Source organism: Watersipora subatra, unplaced genomic scaffold, assembly GCF_963576615.1.
Source record: "Watersipora subatra unplaced genomic scaffold, tzWatSuba1.1 SCAFFOLD_230, whole genome shotgun sequence".
In the NCBI taxonomy this organism is placed as follows: Eukaryota; Metazoa; Bryozoa; class Gymnolaemata; order Cheilostomatida; family Watersiporidae; genus Watersipora; species Watersipora subatra.
In genome coordinates this window covers 16,011-36,594 of record NW_027045378.1, presented here as the reverse complement: position 1 = coordinate 36,594, position 20,584 = coordinate 16,011, and the positions used below count along the sequence as shown (strand labels likewise).

Sequence of the window (20,584 nt, the reverse complement as noted above, 5' to 3'; positions counted from 1 at the left end):
GTATGACAGGCCTTAACTCACTCTGTATGACAGGCTTTAACTTACTCTGTATGATAGGCCTTAACTTACTCTGTATGACAGGCCTTAACTCACTCTGTATGACAGGCCTTAACTTACTCTGTATGACAGGCTTTAACTTACTCTGTATGACAGGCTTTAACTTACTCTGTATGACAGGCCTTAACTCACTCTGTATGACAGGCTTTAACTCACTCTGTATGACAGGCCTTAACTTACTCTGTATGACAGGCTTTAACTCACTCTGTATGACAGGCCTTAACTCACTCTGTATGACAGGCTTTAACTTACTCTGTATGACAGGCCTTAACTTACTCTGTATGACAGGCCTTAACTCACTCTGTATGACAGGCCTTAACTTACTCTGTATGACAGGCTTTAACTCACTCTGTATGACAGGCTTTAACTCACTCTGTATGACAGGCCTTAACTTACTCTGTATGACAGGCTTTAACTTACTCTGTATGACAGGCTATAACTTACTCTGTATGACAGCCCTTAACTTGCTCCGTATGACAGGCCTTAACTTACTCCATATGACAGGCTTTAACTCGCTCCGTATGACAGGCCTTAACTTACTCCGTATGACAGGCTTTAACTTACTCTGTATGACAGGCCTTAACTTACTCTGTATGACAGGCCTTAACTTACTCTGTATGACAGCCCTTAACTTGCTCCGTATGACAGGCTTTAACTTACTCTGTATGACAGCCTTTAACTTACTCTGTATGACAGGCCTTAACTTACTCTGTATGACAGGCCTTAACTTGCTCCGTATGACCGGCCTTAACCTACTTTTTCTGCCTGCGGAGATCTAGAACGGTATAGCAGTGGCACTAGTGGTGATAGTTCTGTGCAAACACTTCCTACTGAAATGGATAACAATTCCGTTTCTTCAATACCTCAGGTAATACTGACCTTTATTGATTTATTGAACAGGCATTTATTATTAATTTCAATAACTCTGCACGCATTGTTCAATCATTGTTAAGTGTCAGTAAGATGCGAATGGATATTTGAATAAATTACAAAGACAATTTGAATCAATGTCGTTGTTTATTTGGCAAAACACAGTTTTGTTAACCTAATAATTATATTACATGTTTTATATAGTATGCTTTTAAGTTGTTGTTGTTAAGGCAGAAAAAACTAGCTGGATTCTGTAAAGTCTGACCTTTTTTAACCAATCAATTTATTCTCTCTCAAAACCAACAGTAAAACTTACACAACAAAATTTCCTTAAAAACGCTAATAATAACAACTAATGATAATAAAAAATCTAACAAGAATGTCATGGCCTTCGCCTGGTAAAGGCTAATTCGCACTCGTCCATTTATTTGTCAATGTGACGCGTTATTTCGTGTGTCTAGCCACAACAGCCTCAACTCTTACACATTTTGACACATTTTTTAAATGTAAGTCAGTGGCTGTCATTTGTTGCTTTTCTTCTTAACGCCACAAAAAACGTAGCGTTCATGTATCTTTTGTAATTAACTTGAAACTTTCAGAGCTACAAACTATTTGATACATTTTACATGATTAACTTATGTTTTAGCTCTGTCACAACTGCTAGTTACATTTTTCTTAGTCAAATAGTATTTGAACATTGTGCTTTACCAACTTATGTAAACTTTGTTGAACGCAAATAATATTGAAAGTTAGCCTATCTATAAATTATTTATCTGTAATTTTTAAAAAAGAATTGAATTCTATGTTAGAGTATTAAATGAGGTGTCTCTAGACTATTGTTCACTTGGGGGCAAAATCTGAGTTTTTCAGAAGTATTAAAGACCACCAACTAAGGTGAAATCTACAGTTTGTTAACAGTAATGGTATACAACTTGTTAAGTAAGTTATTGCCATAATAAGTCTACGCCATAATAAGCTAAGGCGGGTAAGGTATATCATGTAACAATTAATTCGATAATGTTTTGCTAGACTAACACAAGGAAGAGCAGCTCGCTAGAAGCAGTAAGCGTAGTGCGCAAGTCTAGATTACTTTCATTGATCGCTTACTAGCATCATATTTTGACATATATAACAGCTGATATAACATATATAACAGCTGCTATAACATTTATAACAGCTGCTATAACATATATAACAACTGCTATAACATATATAACAATTGCTATAACATATATAACAACTGCTATAACATATATGACAGCTGCTTTCAGTTAATTTCTTTTGCCGCCTTGATCAGTTGATCACCCTTGGTTGATGCAACCGTTTAAAGGTCAAGGCCAAGATTACCCATATAGATACTATTCTACCCAGTATCTATACTAGGTAGAATAGCACCCATATAGATACCGGTACAATTCTACCCATATACGTATAGATACCGGTACTATTCTACCCATATACGTATATACACTGGTAACTATTCTACCCATATACGTATATACACTGGTGCTATTCTACCCATATGAATACTGGTCGAAAGCATTGCTAAAACCTTCATATGCTCATCAGGACTTGATATAATCAGCTGGTTTTTATCATTTCTAATTCTTGTAGAGTCTGACCATCTTCAAGAAGACCTGGCAGAGCTGTCAGGAGAGATTTCACTTAAACAAAGAAGTGTGTTAATAAAAGGGTGACAATTCTGTAACTGGTATAGGCTTAAATTTTAGTATAAAAAAGTTCATGAAAGTGTCTCTCCAAATTTAAATATTCCATTTCGCACTATGAGCTATAATGATTCTCTTGCTCTGCAGGCTGAATTTTATTCTGCTATTTTAATTTCAGCAGAGATAAATCACAGTTGACCACTTCTGAAATAAAAGACGTGCGGTTGACACCCCCATCCTCGCCATCGCTGAGCAGGAGACGCCAGCCACTCCAGGACTCTGACAGTACTAATGTAATCATTAGGCTCACCAACACACAAACTGGCGGCACACAAAATAAAAAGGCGCAGAGCTTTGGCACCGTCAGCAGCTGTGACAAAGTAATGAGGCCCAAGTTTTCAAGTTTAACCCGTTGAACTACTTACGTAATTGTCTTCATGTGTTGACTAACAAATTATGAGCTGGATTTGCATGTATGTGAGTCTATACAGCCTAATACTAACTTACTGTGATACCTCCAACATCATTAAAATCATTCAAAAACAAATATTAACCGAGCATGGAAAAAACATTTCATAATCACGATGATGAACAGTCGCGTGTTTCTAGAGCATTGCTGACTGAGTACTGCTGCAAAAAGTCTCAGACTGAACAAACAGTTGCCCTAATGCCATTCCCCTAAAGATATACTATTCGGCTCACATTGGACTAAATAGGAATATTGCATCTCTTAGAAATTAGAAACTCAGGCTAGAATTAGTGTTGTTAGTCTCAAATAGCAAGAATTAACAAAGAGTGCGCACCAAATCGCAGAGTGGTTTGTTATAACAGATGCGTTTCACTGCTTTGAAGGGGCCAACTCAATTTTGGCGTTATCAGCTCTTAGATAAAAGCCCAATGCGTAAACCTTTTGAATGGCCTTACAATACGTTTTCTGTAGTCTATGATTTTTACCATGCGACAATGTATTGTAAACAACCTCGCTACATCATGTGTCTGGTACACTTGTCTACACACAATCTATACACAATCTAGGCAACTAGTTGGGCAATTGACCTTATGACCTTGTGTATCTTGACTAGAGAGGTGATACTAGCCATGGCATCCTAGGAGTAACTTGTAACTAGGCAAGTGCTTACAAATGTTTGCTTTTCAAACAACACGAGTGATTAGCCAGATGAGCAAACAATAGGCATTCGTAGTCCATAGTAGTCCCATTGTATAACGACTTGGAGAGGTTTATTTATGACGATAATATTGAGCGATGCTGCTCCAAAGTACTCCTATTGTAGCCCGTTGCTTCATGAGCCTCTATTTTGATTGCTATGAGTTGGCAAATCGCTACTCTTCCAACTAGCCCCACTTTTTGCCTTTGGTGTTCTAGTAGCACACCAAACCACGGACTGCAGCACCTCTTCTTTACAAGAAAATAATAATTTTAGGAATCGTTACGATTTTAATGTTAGTTTTTCTAGGCTAAGCGATGCACTCTTTGATATAGTAAAATGGCTAGAGAGCATTAAATTAGCATTAGACTAACTACACGATATGCAAGTAAAATAATTATATGTTGAAAGCATAATTTTTATTCCCCATAAGCCTTTAAAACGATTGACGTAAAAAATTTCACTAATAGAACATTGGGGTGAAGATATTTTCGAGTCATCTTTATACCTGCAGTAGATCATTTATAGGAGGTATGATTGGTTTCTGTCTAAGAGCTATGTATGTGTAACCTTATCAAATTGTAATAGCGATGTTGTTACTAGAAGCTCAGCAACATTGTTACTTAAATTTACATGTTTTCATTTTGGTGGGTCTCTTGCAGGTGACAAGTTCCAACCAGAGTCTCATATGTGTAAAGAAGGCAGTTGGTCACACAAAGGCTGTACTATCTATATGTGCCGCCGACAATCTTTTGGTTTCTGGCAGTAAAGGTAAGTGTCAACTTGACTCTAATCTAACGCACTAACATATTCTAATACCTCATAATTGACCTGCGTTTCCTTTTGTCTCGCAGACTTGACGTGCAAAGTGTGGGACATGTCAATTGGTTCAGAAGTTTTGTGTCTTGGTGGCCACCCTAACTATGTCTCCAAAGTTCGATATTGCGAGGACAACTGGCTTGTCTACACTGTCTCCAATTCATTTGTCAAAATGTGGGCCATGTATAACAGTGCTCAGGTAAGCCTAGCTCGACTCATACTTACTCGCTTTCAGATGCAATTACATTTATATGGCTACTTGTTACCTTCTCTACCACACATACAGTCAAACTGTCCAACATAAGATATTACAGTTAGTTCCTATCATAACGGTTAGTTCCTATCGTAACCGTTAGTTCCTATCCTTACGGTTAGTTCTTATGATAACGGTTAGTTCCAATCCTTACGGTTAGTTCCTATCAAAACGGTTAATTCCTATCCAAACGGTTAGTTCCTATCCTTATGGTTAGTGCCTATCATAACGGTTAGTTCCTATCGTTACGGTTAGTTCCTATCATAACGTTTAGTTGCTATCGTAACGGTTAGTTCCTATCGTAACGGTTAGTTCCTATCGTAACGGTTAGTTCCTATCGTAACGGCTAGTTCTTATCGTATTGGTTAGTTCCTATCGTAACGGTTGGTTTCTATCCTTACGGATAGTTTCTATCCTTGCGGTTAGTTCTTATCATAACGGTTAGTTCCTATCGTAATGGTTGGTTCCTATTCTTACGGTTAGTTCCTATCAAAACGGTTAGTTCCTATCATAACCGTTAGTTCCTATCATAACGGTTAGTTCCTATCGTAACGGTTAGTTCCTATTCTTGCGGTTAGTTCTTATGATAACGGTTAGTTCGTATCCTTACGGTTAGTTCCTATCAAAACGGTTAATTCCTATCCTTACGTTTAGTTCCTATCCTTACGGTTAGTTCCTATCATAACGGTTAGTTCCTATCGTTACGGTTAGTTCCTATCATAACGTTTAGTCGCTATCGTAATGGTTAGTTCCTATCGTAACGGTTAGTTCTTATCGTTACGGTTAGTTCCTATCGTAACGGCTAGTTCTTATCGTATTGGTTAGTTCCTATCGTAACGGTTAGTTCCTATCGTAACGGCTAGTTCTTATCGTATTGATTAGTTCCTATCGTAACGGTTAGTTCCTATAATAACTGTTAGTTTTTACTATAACAGTTAGTTCTTACCATAACGGTTAGTTCCTATCCTTACGGTTAGTTCTTATCATAACGGTTAGTTCCTATCCTTACGGTTAGTTCCTATCATAACGTTTAGTTGCTATCGTAATGGTTAGTTCCTATCGTAACGGTTAGTTCCTATCGTAATGGTTAGTTCCTATCCTTACGGTTAGTTCTTATCATAACGGTTAGTTCCTATCATAACGTTTGGTTGCTATCGTAACGGTTAGTTCCTATCGTAACGGTTAGTTCCTATCGTAACGGTTAGTTCCTATCCTTACGTTTAGTTCCTATCCTTACGGTTAGTGCCTATCATAACGGTTAGTTCCTATCCTTACGGTTAGTTCCTATCAAAACGGTTAATTCCTATCCTTACGTTTAGTTCCTATCCTTACGGTTAGTGCCTATCATAACGGTTAGTTCCTATCGTTACGGTTAGTTCCTATCATAACGTTTAGTCGCTATCGTAATGGTTAGTTCCTATCCTTACGGTTAGTTCTTATCATAACGGTTAGTTCCTATCATAACGTTTGGTTGCTATCGTAACGGTTAGTTCCTATCGTAACGGTTAGTTCCTATCGTAACGGTTAGTTCCTATCGTAACAGCTAGTTCTTATCGTATTGGTTAGTTCCTATCGTAACGGTTGGTTTCTATCCTTAGGGATAGTTTCTATCCTTGCGGTTAGTTCTTATCATAACGGTCAGTTCCTATCGTAATGGTTAGTTTCTATCATAACGGTTAGTTCTTATCCTTACGGTTAGTTCCTATCATAATGGGTAGTTCCTATAATAACTGTTAGTTCCTATCGTAATGGTTAGTTCTTATCGTAACGGTTAGTTCCTATCGTAACGGTTAGTTCCTATCGTAACGGTTAGTTCCTATCGTAACGGCTAGTTATTATCGTATTGGTTAGTTCCTATGGTAACGGCTGGTTTCTATCCTTACGGTTAGTTTCTATTCTTGCGGTTAGTTCTTATCATAACGGTTAGTTCCTATCCTCACGGTTAGTTCCTATCAAAACGGTTAATTCTTATCGTAATGGTTAGTTCCTATCGTAATGGTTAGTTCCTATCGTAACGGTTAGTTCCTATCGTAACGGTTAGTTCCTATCGTAACGGCTAGTTCTTATCGTATTGGTTAGTTCCTATCGTAACGGTTAGTTCCTACAATAACTGTTAGTTTTTACTATAACAGTTAGTTCTTACCATAACGGTTAGTTCCTATCCTTACGGTTAGTTCTTATCAAAACGGTTAGTTCCTATCATAATGTTTAGTGCCTATCATAACGGTTAGTTCCTATCCTTACGGTTAGTTCCTATCATAACGTTTAGTTGCTATCGTAATGGTTAGTTCCTATCGTAACGGTTAGTTCCTATCGTAACGGTTAGTTCTTGTCGTAACGGTTAGTTCCTATCGTAACGGTTAGTTCTTATCCTTACGGTTAATTCCTATCATAACGGTTAGTTCCTATAATAACTGTTAGTTTTTATCATCACAGTTAGTTCTTACCATAACGGTAGTTCCTATCGTAATGGTTAGTTTCTATCATAACGGTTAGTTCTTATCCTTACGGTTAGTTCCTATCATAATGGGTAGTTCCTATAATAACTGTTAGTTCCAATCGTAACGGTTAGTTCCTATCGTAACGGTTAGTTCCTATCGTAACGGTTAGTTCCCATCGTAACGGTTAGTTCCTATTCTTACGGTTAGTTCCTATCAAAACGGTTAGTTCCTATCATAACCGTTAGTTCCTATCATAACGGTTAGTTCTTATCCTTGCGGTTAGTTCTTATGATAACGGTTAGTTCCTATCCTTAGGGTTAGTTTCTATCAAAACGGTTAATTCCTATCCTTACGGTTAGTTCCTATCCTTACGGTTAGTGCCTATCATAACGGTTAGTTCCTATCGTAATGGTTAGTTTCTATCATAACGGTTAGTTCTTATCTTTACTGTTAGTTCCTATCATAATGGGTAGTTCCTATAATAACTGTTAGTTCTAATCGTAACGGTTAGTTCCTATCATAACGGTTAGTTCCTATCGTAACGATTAGTTCCCATCGTAACGGTTAGTTCCTATCGTAACGGTTGGTTCCTATTCTTACGGTTAGTTCCTATCAAAACGGTTAGTTCCTATCATAACCGTTAGTTCCTATCATAACGGTTAGTTCCTATCGTAACGGTTAGTTCCTATCCTTGCGGTTAGTTCTTATGATAACGGTTAGTTCCTATCCTTACGGTTAGTTCCTATCAAAACGGTTAATTCCTATCCTTACGGTTAGTTCCTATCCTTACGGTTAGTGCCTATCATAACGATTAGTTCCTATCGTTACGGTTAGTTCCTATCATAACGTTTAGTTGCTATCGTAATGGTTAGTTCCTATCGTAACGGTTAGTTCTTATCGTTACGGTTAGTTCCTATCGTAACGGCTAGTTCTTATCGTATTGGTTAGTTCCTATCGTAACGGTTAGTTCCTATCGTAACGGCTAGTTCTTATCGTATTGATTAGTTCCTATTGTAACGGTTAGTTCCTATAATAACTGTTAGTTTTTACTATAACAGTTAGTTCTTACCATAACGGTTAGTTCCTATCCTTACGGTTAGTTCTTATCATAACGGTTAGTTCCTATCATAATGTTTAGTGCCTATCATAACGGTTAGTTCCTATCCTTACGGTTAGTTCCTATCATAACGTTTAGTTGCTATCGTAATGGTTAGTTCCTATCGTAACGGTTAGTTCCTATCGTAACGGTTAGTTCTTATCGTAACGGTTAGTTCCTATCGTAACGGTTAGTTCTTATCCTTACGGTTAGTTCCTATCATAACGGTTAGTTCCTATAATAACTGTTAGTATTCATCATAACAGTTAGTTCTTACCATAACGGTTAGTTCCTATCGTATTGGTTAGTTTCTATCATAACGGTTAGTTCTTATCCTTACGGTTAGTTCCTATCATAATGGGTAGTTCCTATAATAACTGTTATTTCCAATCGTAACGGTTAGTTCCTATCGTAACGGTTAGTTCCTATCGTAACGGTTAGTTCCCATCGTAACGGTTAGTTCCTATCGTAACGGTTAGTTCCTATTCTTACGGTTAGTTCCTATCAAAACGGTTAGTTCCTATCATAACCGTTAGTTCCTATCATAACGGTTAGTTCCTATCGTAACGGTTAGTTCCTATCCTTGCGGCTAGTTCTTATGATAACGGTTAGTTCCTATCCTTACGGTTAGTTCCTATCAAAACGGTTAATTCCTATCCTTACGGTTAGTTCCTATCCTTACGGTTAGTGCCTATCATAACGGTTAGTTCCTATCGTTACGGTTAGTTCTCATCATAACGGTTAGTTCCTATCGTAATGGTTAGTTCCTATCGTAACAGTTAGTTCCTATTCTTACGGTTAGTTCCTATCAAAACGGTTAGTTCCTATCATAACCGTTAGTTCCTATCACAACGGTTAGTTCCTATCGTAACGGTTAGTTCCTATCGTAACGGTTAGTTCCTATCCTTGCGGTTAGTTCTTATGATAACGGTTAGTTCCTATCCTTACGGTTAGTTCCTATCAAAACGGTTAATTCCTATCCTTATGGTTAGTTTCTATCCTTACGGTTAGTGCCTATCATAACGGTTAGTTCCTATCGTTACGGTTAGTTCTTACCATAATGGTTAGTTCCTATCATTACGGTTAGTTCTTATCATAACGGTTAGTTCCTATCGTAATGGTTAGTTTCTATCATAACGGTTAGTTCTTATCCTTACGGTTAGTTCCTATCATAATGGGTAGTTCCTATAATAACTGTTAGTTCCTATCGTAACGGTTAGTTCCCATCGTAAAGGTTAGTTCCAATCGTAACGGTTAGTTCCAATCGTAACGGTTAGTTCCTATCGTAACGGTTAGTTCCCATCGTAACGGTTAGTTCCTATCGTAACGGTTAGTTCCTATCATAACAGTTAGTTCCTATTCTCACGGTTAGTTCCAATCAAACCGGTTAGTTTCTATCATAACGGTTAGTTCCTATCATAACCGTTAGTTCCTATCATAACGGTTAGTTCCTATTATAATGAATACTGTGCCAACAGAGATGGACACAATGTGAGGTTTTATATCTTATGTTGCAGTTCCTCTGGTCTAGTGCATGACAGTATCCTTGTGGAGCCAGCGTCGAGCAGTCAGGGTATTCTCCAACAGGGAGAGCAGCAGATATTTGATATCCAAGTCAGCAGAGATGGACATAAACTATACACAACTACTGGAACCACCGTTCGGCTCTGGGACCTCAATACGTAAGTTGATGCGTTTTTTTCAGTTACGATCCCTAGAATAAAAATCTACATTTGTTAGTTTGTATGTTGTCCATAAATGTAATGTTGTTGCTAAGAATCCCTCTGATAATGATGGATTTAGTTTGGATGCCGGCTTGTCTTCAATTTCCTTGTAAATATTTGTGTATATTATAGTTTGAGAATTTTCCAGTTAAAAAAATTGAAGATTACGAAAATTAGAGAATTCTGAGGCACACACTCTCATTGACAGCTATTTCTGTTAAAAGCACTTTAAAAATATTAGTATTAGTAACTGTAGTTACCAAGGTTAACATAATATTTTGTCATTAATTTTTAGTGTTGTACATCACATAAAATTTGAGATGGAGTGAATGATCGATTTCAGTATTTCAGTTTTTCCTGGTAATTACTCAATCCAATCGTGATCCCACTTGATGGCCTAGAGATCAGAGTCGTTATAAAATACGTCAGACCTAGTCATTGCTGCATTGTTGGGCCTATCTGGTTCAGTCTCACCAGATCAATCTGTCAGTACGAAAATATAAAAGTTTGATGATTTTCACCAAGGGGTGTTTGTATTAAATAATCATGATGGGCTTCTACACCCCTCTATACGACATTTTTATGTTACGATGCCAACACCGGAACAAATTGATTTCGTATGGCAAGGGTCTAATGCAAATGTAACAAGCAAAATTATAGATAGGTAAAATAATAAAAAATATGAAAAGTTTTTTATAGCACATCCAAGGTGGGATACTTCTCGATATATCTACTAGCTAGTATATTGTACTTACTGTCATTAGAGGTAGGATACTTCTCGATATATCTACTAGCTAGTATATTGTACTTACTGTCATTAGAGGTGGGATACTTCTCGATATATCTACTAGTTAGTATATTGTACTTACTGTCATTAGAGGTAGGATACTTCTCGATATATCTACTAGCTAGTATATTGTACTTACTGTCATTAGAGGTAGGATACTTCTCGATATATCTACTAGCTAGTATATTGTACTTACTGTCATTAGAGGTAGGATACTTCTCGATATATCTACTAGCTAGTATATTGTACTTACTGTCATTAGAGGTAGGATACTTCTCGATATATTTACTAGCTAGTATATTGTACTTACTGTCATTAGAGGTAGGATATTTCTCCATATATCTACTAGCTAGTATATTGTACTTACTGCCATTAGAAGTAGTGTACTTCTCCATATATCTACAAGCTAGTATATTGTACTTTCTGCCATTAGAGGTAGGATACTTATCCATATATCTACTAGCTAGTATATAGTACTTACTATTATTAGAGGTTGGTGTATGAATCTTAGAAAATCCACCACAGTTGTAACTCTCTTCTATAGGTGATTTATGTACACAACTATAACCTTCCATAGTTGGTTTATGTACACATCTATAACCATTCATCTATAGGTGGTTTATGTACACAACTATAACCTTTCTTCTATAGGTTGTTTATGTACACAACTATAACCTTTCTTCTATCAGTGGTTTATGCGCACAAACCTAATCTTTTTTCTTTGTATAAGTCCAAGGGTCACTCCTAATGTGTATTTGATCTACCCTGTGTGGCATTTTGCAACTGACAGTTATTTTTCATTGGTTGTCCGCTTGCATGCACAACATCATTTAACCATATATATATTGTTAACAGCACTTACAACTAAATCTAGCAATTTAGCTTCTGCACCTTTTTGATGACTAATTGCTATATTCATTTAATCTGTGAAGGCTGGTGATCTGTAAAATATTGTACGTTTACAGGCTATCGGCAGTCGGACAGGTTGCTAGCGGCCACCAAGCACCGATTATTTGCCTTAGTTTATACAACGACTCAAGAGGGAAAGAACAACTCTTAACTGGCTCCAAGGATCATCTAATTAAGGGATTTGATATTTCCAATGAACAAATTTCAAATTATCCATTTCAGGCCAAATTTACTATGGACCCTCCTCACTATGATGGTGTTCAATGTCTCGCGCATCGTCAGGACATCCTTTTTAGTGGTTCTCGGGATATGTGTATCAAAAAATGGAACCTCAGTGAACCCTCTTCTCAACCACAGGTAAAATTGGTGTTTTTACAATACCAGGTGTTGCTCTATTTAATAGCAAAATAAAGGTGATAGTTATTTCCGGTAATGGTCACCAATCAAGATCACCACTTTGTAATAAATATTTTTTATTAGAAGTAATATTTGAGATGGAGTGAATGATTGATATCAGTATATCGGTTTTCCTGGTAATCACTCAATCCAATTGTGATCCTACTTGATGGCCTAGAGATCAGAGTCAATATAAAATATGTCAGACCTAGTCATTGCTGCATTGTTGAGCCCATCTGGTTCAGTCTCACCAGATCAACCTGTCATACGCAAGACATTATGCTGTGTCTCTCACCAATATTTGCAAATGTCTTGTAGGTTTGTTACAATACAGAGACTCGTTTATGATTAAAAGTTTCATATTGCAGGATTGCATTGTTGACTCATTCAAAAGGGACAAGTTGATTTGCCAGTGTTTAATCTTTACCATCTTTAATGCTGTTCACGCCGCTCCTTTCCGCTTAAGTTGAATGTCAATTTCAAACAAACTCCTGGTTCCTCATTCCTCAACTTGCATTGTTTTCAGTCAGTTAATGGCGCCCATAAGGACTGGATCACCGACATGTGCATGCTACCAGATAATGACATATTGCTAAGCTGCTGTCGCTCTGGTACTGCGAAGATTCGGTCAAACGAGACTTGCCAGCAGCTAGATGAAGTGCGTGCTCATTCATTAGCCGTCAACTCTATGGCTACCAACCGCAGCAATCTCTTTACTGCCTCTAGGTAAAGTAGTATATAGTACTTACTGTCACTAGAGGTAGGTAATTGTTCAATATATCTACTAGCTAGTATATCGTACTTACTGCCATTAGAGGCAGGATACTTTTCAGTATATCTACTAGCTAGTAAATAGTACTTACCGTCACCAAAGGTAGGTAATTGTTCACTATATCTACTAGCTAGTATATAGTACTTACTGTCACCAGAGGTAGGTAACTGTTCACTATATCTACTAACTAGTATATAGTACTTACTGTCACCAGAGGTAGGTAATTGTTCACTATATCTACTAGCTAGTATATAGTACTTACTGTCACCAGAGGTAGGTAACTGTTCACTATATCTACTAACTAGTATATAGTACTTACTGTCACCAGAGGTAGGTAATTGTTCAATATACAAATTAAGTAAGCTTATTGTAAATTTAATGTTACGTCTGTCAGCCATGTGTTCTAATGAGACACTTGGCCAATTAGCCAAATAGTATAGATTTACTGGCTTTTCCTTAAATCCAATTAATTCACTGATTACTGTATGTATTCGAGTATAATCACAAAATCTTATACCCATTTTTAATGATAAATCATGAGTAAGCACAAGTAGTCGCATAGCGTCTTGTTGCCTGATTTACTGAGAACCGTTCGCTTAAGCAATACTAATGATTTTTGTACTGACTGTGTGACTACTTACCTAGTCGATCGGTGTGGCAATACAGATGCCTCAAAAGTGACGTTTTACAAATTGTATAGCGGTCAAATGATTGCGATGCTACTTTGTCAATTGGGAGCAAAACCTATTGATATTTTTAACGCGACTAGAACTCCTTAAGCATCCAACGTTGTTGATACGTCAAACAAAATCTTAAATAAATGCAATATATTGGGCTGACAGTTTCTTTTATAGTTATTCAATAGCATCATTGTGTGAATTGTGTAAATATGCCAAATGGAGAAGTTGATAACTTTGGTTGGTTGTACCAACATATCTTGTTCTTTGTCCAAGAACTTTTCATGCGCCACGATTTAGCATGTATAACAGACATGGTTCATGCTCTTTCAGTGATTGCACGATAAGGATCTGGTGGATGGACCCACATAAACTATACAGTTCATAGCCAAAGCGCAGATTCATTCTCCATATTCTCATATTTCTTGTCTGTATTTATGTAGCTATTTTTGTTTTCTTTTCGGTTGATGACTATGCAGGAAAATTATCTTATACATTCCTTTTTTAAATCAATGTTCAAATTGTTTGACCCATGTACTTTGCGTGTGTCTATATTCCTAGTACACATCCGACTATAAACTCTTTCTTGTCAAAGATCATCATGATGTTACATCATATCCATCGATGCAATTATTCTTCTCTTCTCGTCGATATTTATTTTAACCTTTTAAACACTTTGTCTGTTTAAACTGGCCGTAGATTTTCGAAATGCGCATTTATTTTTGGTGCAATAGGCTTTATTGTATTCAATCTTGTTCGTTGAAATTATCTCACAAATAAATTAACTTTAAGAGTAATGGAGCTGTCATATGTATCAACACGAATCCTTTTACTTTGCTCTAATTTTGTAAGGTACCTACATATGTTTATCATAACAACATTGGCTCACAGCTAGTCTAATTTTATTAAAACTATACAATAACATCAATAGTTGAGTGTTTCATTGTTGAGCTGCATGCGTTTGCATCCTCGGTCCAATAAAAGCATGCATTTATAGATATGATAATTCACCTTAAGGAAGGAAACACATCAAAATGATACTTTTAAAGGCAAAGTAACAGTCCTGAAGGTAGTATTGCGAAGTAACAGTTATGAAGGTAGCATTGCAAAGTAACAGTTCTGAAGGTAGTATTGCAAAGTAACAGTTATGATGGTAGTATTGCGAAGTAACAGTGATGAAGGTTGCATTGCAATGTAACAGTTATGAAGGTAGCATTGTAAAGTAACAGTTATGAAGGTAGTATTGCAAAGTAACAGTTATTAAGGTAGTATTGCAAGATAACAGTTCTGAAGGTAGTATTGCGAAGTAATAAAAAACCTCATAATGTAGTCTACCATGTGGTCTTTGAAGCCCTCTGTGATACTTGCTTACTTACTCTACAGTTAAACATTGATAATGAGTTGGTACTGTGTGGGTGGAGCATGTTATAGTATTCCCTTTTTTTCCAGTTGGTCAGTTTGAGAAAACTAATATGTTTCTCAATGACTTCTCATCTAAAGAACTTTGAGTTAAAGGTTATTATTAAGGGAACGCCATTATCAAGCTGTTAGCAGCAGTCAACGCTTTCCAAAGGCTTTTGTAACTAAACATTTTAAATATTAATAAACAAACAATTTACTTGGCATTTTTTTAGTGATACCAAATAACTGACTCCACTTTCTAATTTTGCATTGCGACTGAGTCATGAATTTTGAGCGAGTTTTAAGAACTATCATTGAAATAATACCAGTCGCAGGTGCCAGTTTGCATTTGCTAACTAACGTTAATAATACACTTGAAACAAACTGCAACTAAACTTGTACTCTTGCATCACCAAATAAGGTAGTTTTGATTTGATAATGTAAGAAATATCTTTCAATGCCAGATGCGTTTTGAACATCATTTCTATCTATGAACAGAAATCCAATTACTACACCTGGAAGACATCATGTCTATCTATGAACAGGAATCCAATTACTACACCTGGAAGACTCTTTACTAACTTAAATCTTTAATTTTTTTATCAAATAATCTTATTCAAAAAATAAACTTATTGAAGAAGATTAATTTTTTAAATATGTAAATGTGGTTAAAGTGACATCTTGTTTGTATAATATTAATCTCAACTTTATTTTACTAATTTCAGTTTTTACATTTACATCTTGAGCTCCGAAATAACTGCCATAGGTGTGACCGTGACGATAAAAAATCATTACCTTGTAAGGCTGTTAGGGTAAAAACATATTTCTTTAGCAAACCATACCACCCAGGTATCGTTTGGAAGTATGGCATAAAGCAATGAGCCAGACGTTTGCACGCTTCACAATGCAGGCATGTTGAATTAGATCAAATGTTATGTATATTTAACAGGAGAGTTTTCTCGCTGTGTCGAGAGCATTCACTCCCTACAAAAACACTCTAGTGAGTTTTTACACACTTAGTGATCAGAACATGAGCCAAGACTATATGTAAAATGTGCACTGTTTGGAAAGTATCTCACGTTCCATTTTACAGAATACGCAGAGATACTTCACACCTATAACCACTCACACTTCACTAATTTAGTGTTGAGCTCCACTGCTCCGTTTAAAGTAATCTGCTTCCTCATTAGTATTTTGCAAAACTGTCTTTCACCTTCTTCTAAAAATAATGGTAAGTATTATTTTAATGCCAAAGTAATGGCATTAAAATTTCACACACCGACATCACTCAGTTTTCTATGGGTCATCTAATGTATTAAGGTAATTTCAGAGATAGGTTGAAAATATCATACCCTTTCAAGAGCTTCTGTCTAATTTGCTATTGACAGCAAAATAAAAAATTTCCATACTGCAAGATAAATTTTGAGAAGATATGCAATAAGTCAAATCTTTACTGAATTCACGTAAGATACAAGATCCTCAAAAGCTCTAGTATATTTGTATTTGAGTCACTTTGTCTGCAAATATGTAATATTTAGGCCTACTGATAAAGTATAATCTAGCCACAACTGACTAAGATTTCAGAGCTTTCAGCCACTTAGAAAATAATGTGTATCAGCAATGATATATAACCACTCCCCATAGATATGGGGGGTAGCCTGGGCATGGCTCTTGTGGGGATTGGGAGAGATCCATGCCCAGGCTACCCCCTCTCTCCCAATCCCCCACAAGAGCCAGATACCAATGACATATGCCCCCAGGCTAGGGGGCATATGTCATTGGTATCAGTATATAAAGAGTCTTGCTTTCAAGAATACGCTGAAAGAAGCAACAAAAACTGCTTGCTTTGCTAGAGTGAAATGCATTTTGGTTAATAGACAAACGGCTATTTCTATGATTAGTTTTACTTTTACATGGTAACTTGAAATCATCCATGCTTTAGCCAGAATTTTGCTCATGCTAGATTCTATTAAATAATCTACCTCAATGCTAAATTTTAATCAACAAACACCAGAGCATATTCAGATATTTTGTTTTTTAAGCTTGATTCCAATGTACATATGTTGAACCAATGATATACAGCCTGTGGGGCTGTATATCATTGGTTGAACTAATGTAAGAAAAATTTACAAAGATATATAATTTGTAATTACTTTCTAACTTTTCAATTGTTATTTTTTCTTACAAAAAAATTCAAACGAATCAATTCCTAGTTATTTTAACGCATCGTAAAGCAGCATCACCGCCAATGTCAATAAGAAGAGCCTCCGACTTCATCTTGTAATACATTTACACTCAAAAGCAATAATTATTCATAAATTCGTTAAAAGTTGTCGCCTTTCTCATTTTTAGACCCACGATTAGCTAGTCGAGCAAGACTTTCATTCAATAGTCTCCGAGCGTTCGAAGGAAGCTAAAGATAAGCTCGGCATGGCGGTTCGTTCCAGTTTCAGTACGAACTATTAGCCGTCTGTGATGCTTTGAGAACTAAAACACGAAGCGCTCTGCCATACTAGATTATAAGTTAATTTCCTGTTGATATAGTTCATGGTTTGATAAAAAAGAACAATTATAACTGCTATAATTGATGTTGCCACTCTTACAACAGCTAAATATGATAGACTTTGGTTACAAAACCAACTTCATAGATAGTTTTCAGGTTTGATGTTGCATTTTATTAGATATACCTCACTTGTTCTTTTCTCTGACTTTGTAATACCATCGCAAATGCGTATTAAATACCAAATTTATTAACGCGAGATAGTTCATGATAGTTGTACTATAAACTATTATAGTTGCAGTAAGCCCATTGACAAATGTACCAACTTTGCAAACGTCTTATGCTCGCACTACTGTCGTTATGCATTCGTGCAGCTTTGAATCGTAAAATGGACGGATTTTCACGACTCGTTTCGTAGGTTATCTTTTTAACATTGCAACAATCTGGTTATTGAAATATTTATTCTACTAAGAAGCTCAGACAGTTTCTCAACGCTGTTTACTACATGTTCACACATTGAATAAGCAACTATCGACAATCTTGTTTATGCGAAGGCCACTACGCAGAGGGGAGATTTCTCAAAAGATATTGGTACGGCCACAGAGAAAGGAGAGACTGATCATGCTCGCGAAAATATTTGAAGCCAGTCTTAAATAACACCTCAGATGCATTTTAGACTGTTTTATACAGACGGAGGTTCAAAACCGTAGTCAATGCTATCGATATAAATGCAGTTACTGCAAAAGAAATGTTACAAGCTGTCCTAAATTCTTGAGAAATTTTTTTGTACCAAATATTGGTTTTGCGGAGAAATTATAACAGCAGCAATTAAGAATAGTAATAAGAAAACTTGCTGTTAATTTCATCTTTTTTCGAGTGTGGAGAATGTTGTTGGAACCAGTTGCACAGAAACATTGTTTTCTGTGGCAGTTATGCATGTTTATGGATATGTTGTATAGGTATAATGAAAATATCAAGAAAGTATATCATGCATGATGCGTTATTTAGTTTTATTGCACTGCAAGGCTACCTTTACTTAACCCTAATTTGGATTATTTATTACACCAAGACTTCTCACTCACTTATTGGTAGGAAGCAATCTTTGCAGCCCTTCTTGCATGCCCTTGTGCATACTCCTAGATGACTGTTTGCTCTTTTAGATTGTCTGTTCTCTTGTTGTGCACATGAAATGCATAATGCTGCTAAGCCGCAATTATTTCATTTATTATAATTAATATATATTAATTTTGTTTGGATATTTTCCTGCACATCATCGGCATTAGCGCTGTGCTAGTTTATGATAAAAGGGGCATCAAAATACATAAAGTGATAAGTCTGGAGCACAAGCCTATTGATGATCACAAGTCTCTGACTGACCTAGAGTGATTTTCACAAATCCTAAAACAAAGGTGCACACACTCCACAACTGAATTTGAATCAAATGACAACATTGGTGAAATGAATGATAAAATGAAATTACATAGGCATTAAAATCCAACCATATCACCATCTATTCCAGTCTATGTTCAACCTGATATAATTGTGTTATTATATTAATATTGTTTTGAAGCATTAAAATAATGGTATACCTATAATAAAAAGTGACTCAATTGATGAACGCTATTAGCAAACTAGCACGCTAGTAATAAAGTGATGACTTTCCCTTATGTAGCCTTATGTACCCTTATGTAGCCTTATGTACCTTATGTATGGAGGAACAACAAACTGGTTTAGTCAAGTTTATGTTTATATTTAGTTTTTAATGTAGCAGGCTCATGGACTCATAGCTCCCTTTCTACCATTCAATGTTGTGGGCTACATACAAAACTTTGATGTAGTTGCTGAAAAATCATTGTAATTGCGCCAAAAATTAGAGTGGCTGAGTCCGTTAGGCTGTATCATATTTTTTAATTTCTATTTAAGAAAAGTTTTTTGTTGGTATGCTAATTTTTTAAAAGAAAAATAACTTGTTTACTTTGGATTAAATAGCTCACCACGATAATCAGATAACGGGAAAGATCACCCTCCGTTCTAGCTGTGTGATAAATAAAAATGACTAATAATAAAGCACCATGAACAATATACTTGCAGTAAAAACATTTTGTACACTTTCTTGAGAGTAACATAGCAAATTTTTCTAAAACTGCTAATATTCATAATAAGTAGGTTTAAAAGTACCACCCGCTAAATGAGATTCTTCGTAACACCATCAGCTCGGTCAACAAGCTATACATCCAAAATGACTAGGGACTAGTCCCCTAGTCCAAGTGACTAGGGGAATTGGTCATCTACTTTGGACCATCTGGTGACTAAGACTGTCATAAAGGTGACTAGGTAGACTGGTGGCTGTTAGCTTTCTCCTTAAAATTTTTCACTCTTGTCTCACTCTCTACTACAATCAAGTACTAATCCCGCATAATATTTAAGCTGTTTCTTTGGAGCAAACTGTTTGGTAAGGGCCAATCACTAATTGAGCTGCTAACCAAATCACATTGTTAGTAACTATTTCTATTTAACTGAAAAATTTGGGAGTATAAAATTCAGATGCAATTTTTTTGGTGTAACTACTACTGAAAATGCACTGCTAGTCAGCTCAGTCGAGTGTTATACTGCTAGAGTCCTGCCAGGATCACATAGTTAGCAGCCGTTACAATCATCAAAAGCGCACATTGGAAATGAAATTAAACAGCAACATCAAGAGGCTGCAGTCAATGTGTACAATGATCGGGATCACACCATTTTTTTTGCTTCAATATAAACATGTATAGTATAAACAAATTATAGCAGCACTGGGTTACACATGATAGCTCTTGCGTGACACCTCAGGTAGTGTGGTTACTTTAGATAGAAGTTCCATGTTATTCAGTTATTTGAATATGCAGTTCCAATTGTACCAACCGGAGCTCCAACTAGCATAAACTTAATAATCGTAGAAGAAATAAAAGTTCTCTGATCTAAGACAGCCTATTGTGGTGGCTGTGACATTTTATGCTGAAAGAATTTGGCCAATGTTTGACAGATTTATCAACGATTTTAGGATGCACTGGTC

At 36.3% G+C, this 20,584-nt stretch overlaps 1 protein-coding gene across 2 annotated transcripts; it reads left to right on the top strand.

Annotated features, from left to right (window-relative positions):
* The first annotated feature begins 1,653 nt into the window (after positions 1–1,653).
* On the top strand, positions 1,654–14,431 carry LOC137410397 (kinesin-like protein KIF21B). 2 transcript variants are annotated; one of them, XM_068095824.1, is made up of 7 exons: positions 1,654–2,604; positions 2,773–2,974; positions 4,423–4,778; positions 9,887–10,051; positions 11,846–12,146; positions 12,712–12,911; positions 13,968–14,431. In XM_068095824.1, the coding sequence occupies exons 3-7, from the start codon at positions 4,684–4,686 to the stop codon at positions 14,020–14,022; spliced, it is 816 nt and encodes a 271-aa protein (XP_067951925.1). In that variant the 5' UTR covers positions 1,654–2,604; positions 2,773–2,974; positions 4,423–4,683; the 3' UTR covers positions 14,023–14,431. The 2 variants fall into 2 exon arrangements, with proteins under 2 accessions (XP_067951925.1, XP_067951924.1); XM_068095823.1 differs by having other exon boundaries at positions 1,654–2,974; positions 4,423–4,531; positions 4,615–4,778.
* Positions 14,432–20,584: the final 6,153 nt, after the last annotated feature.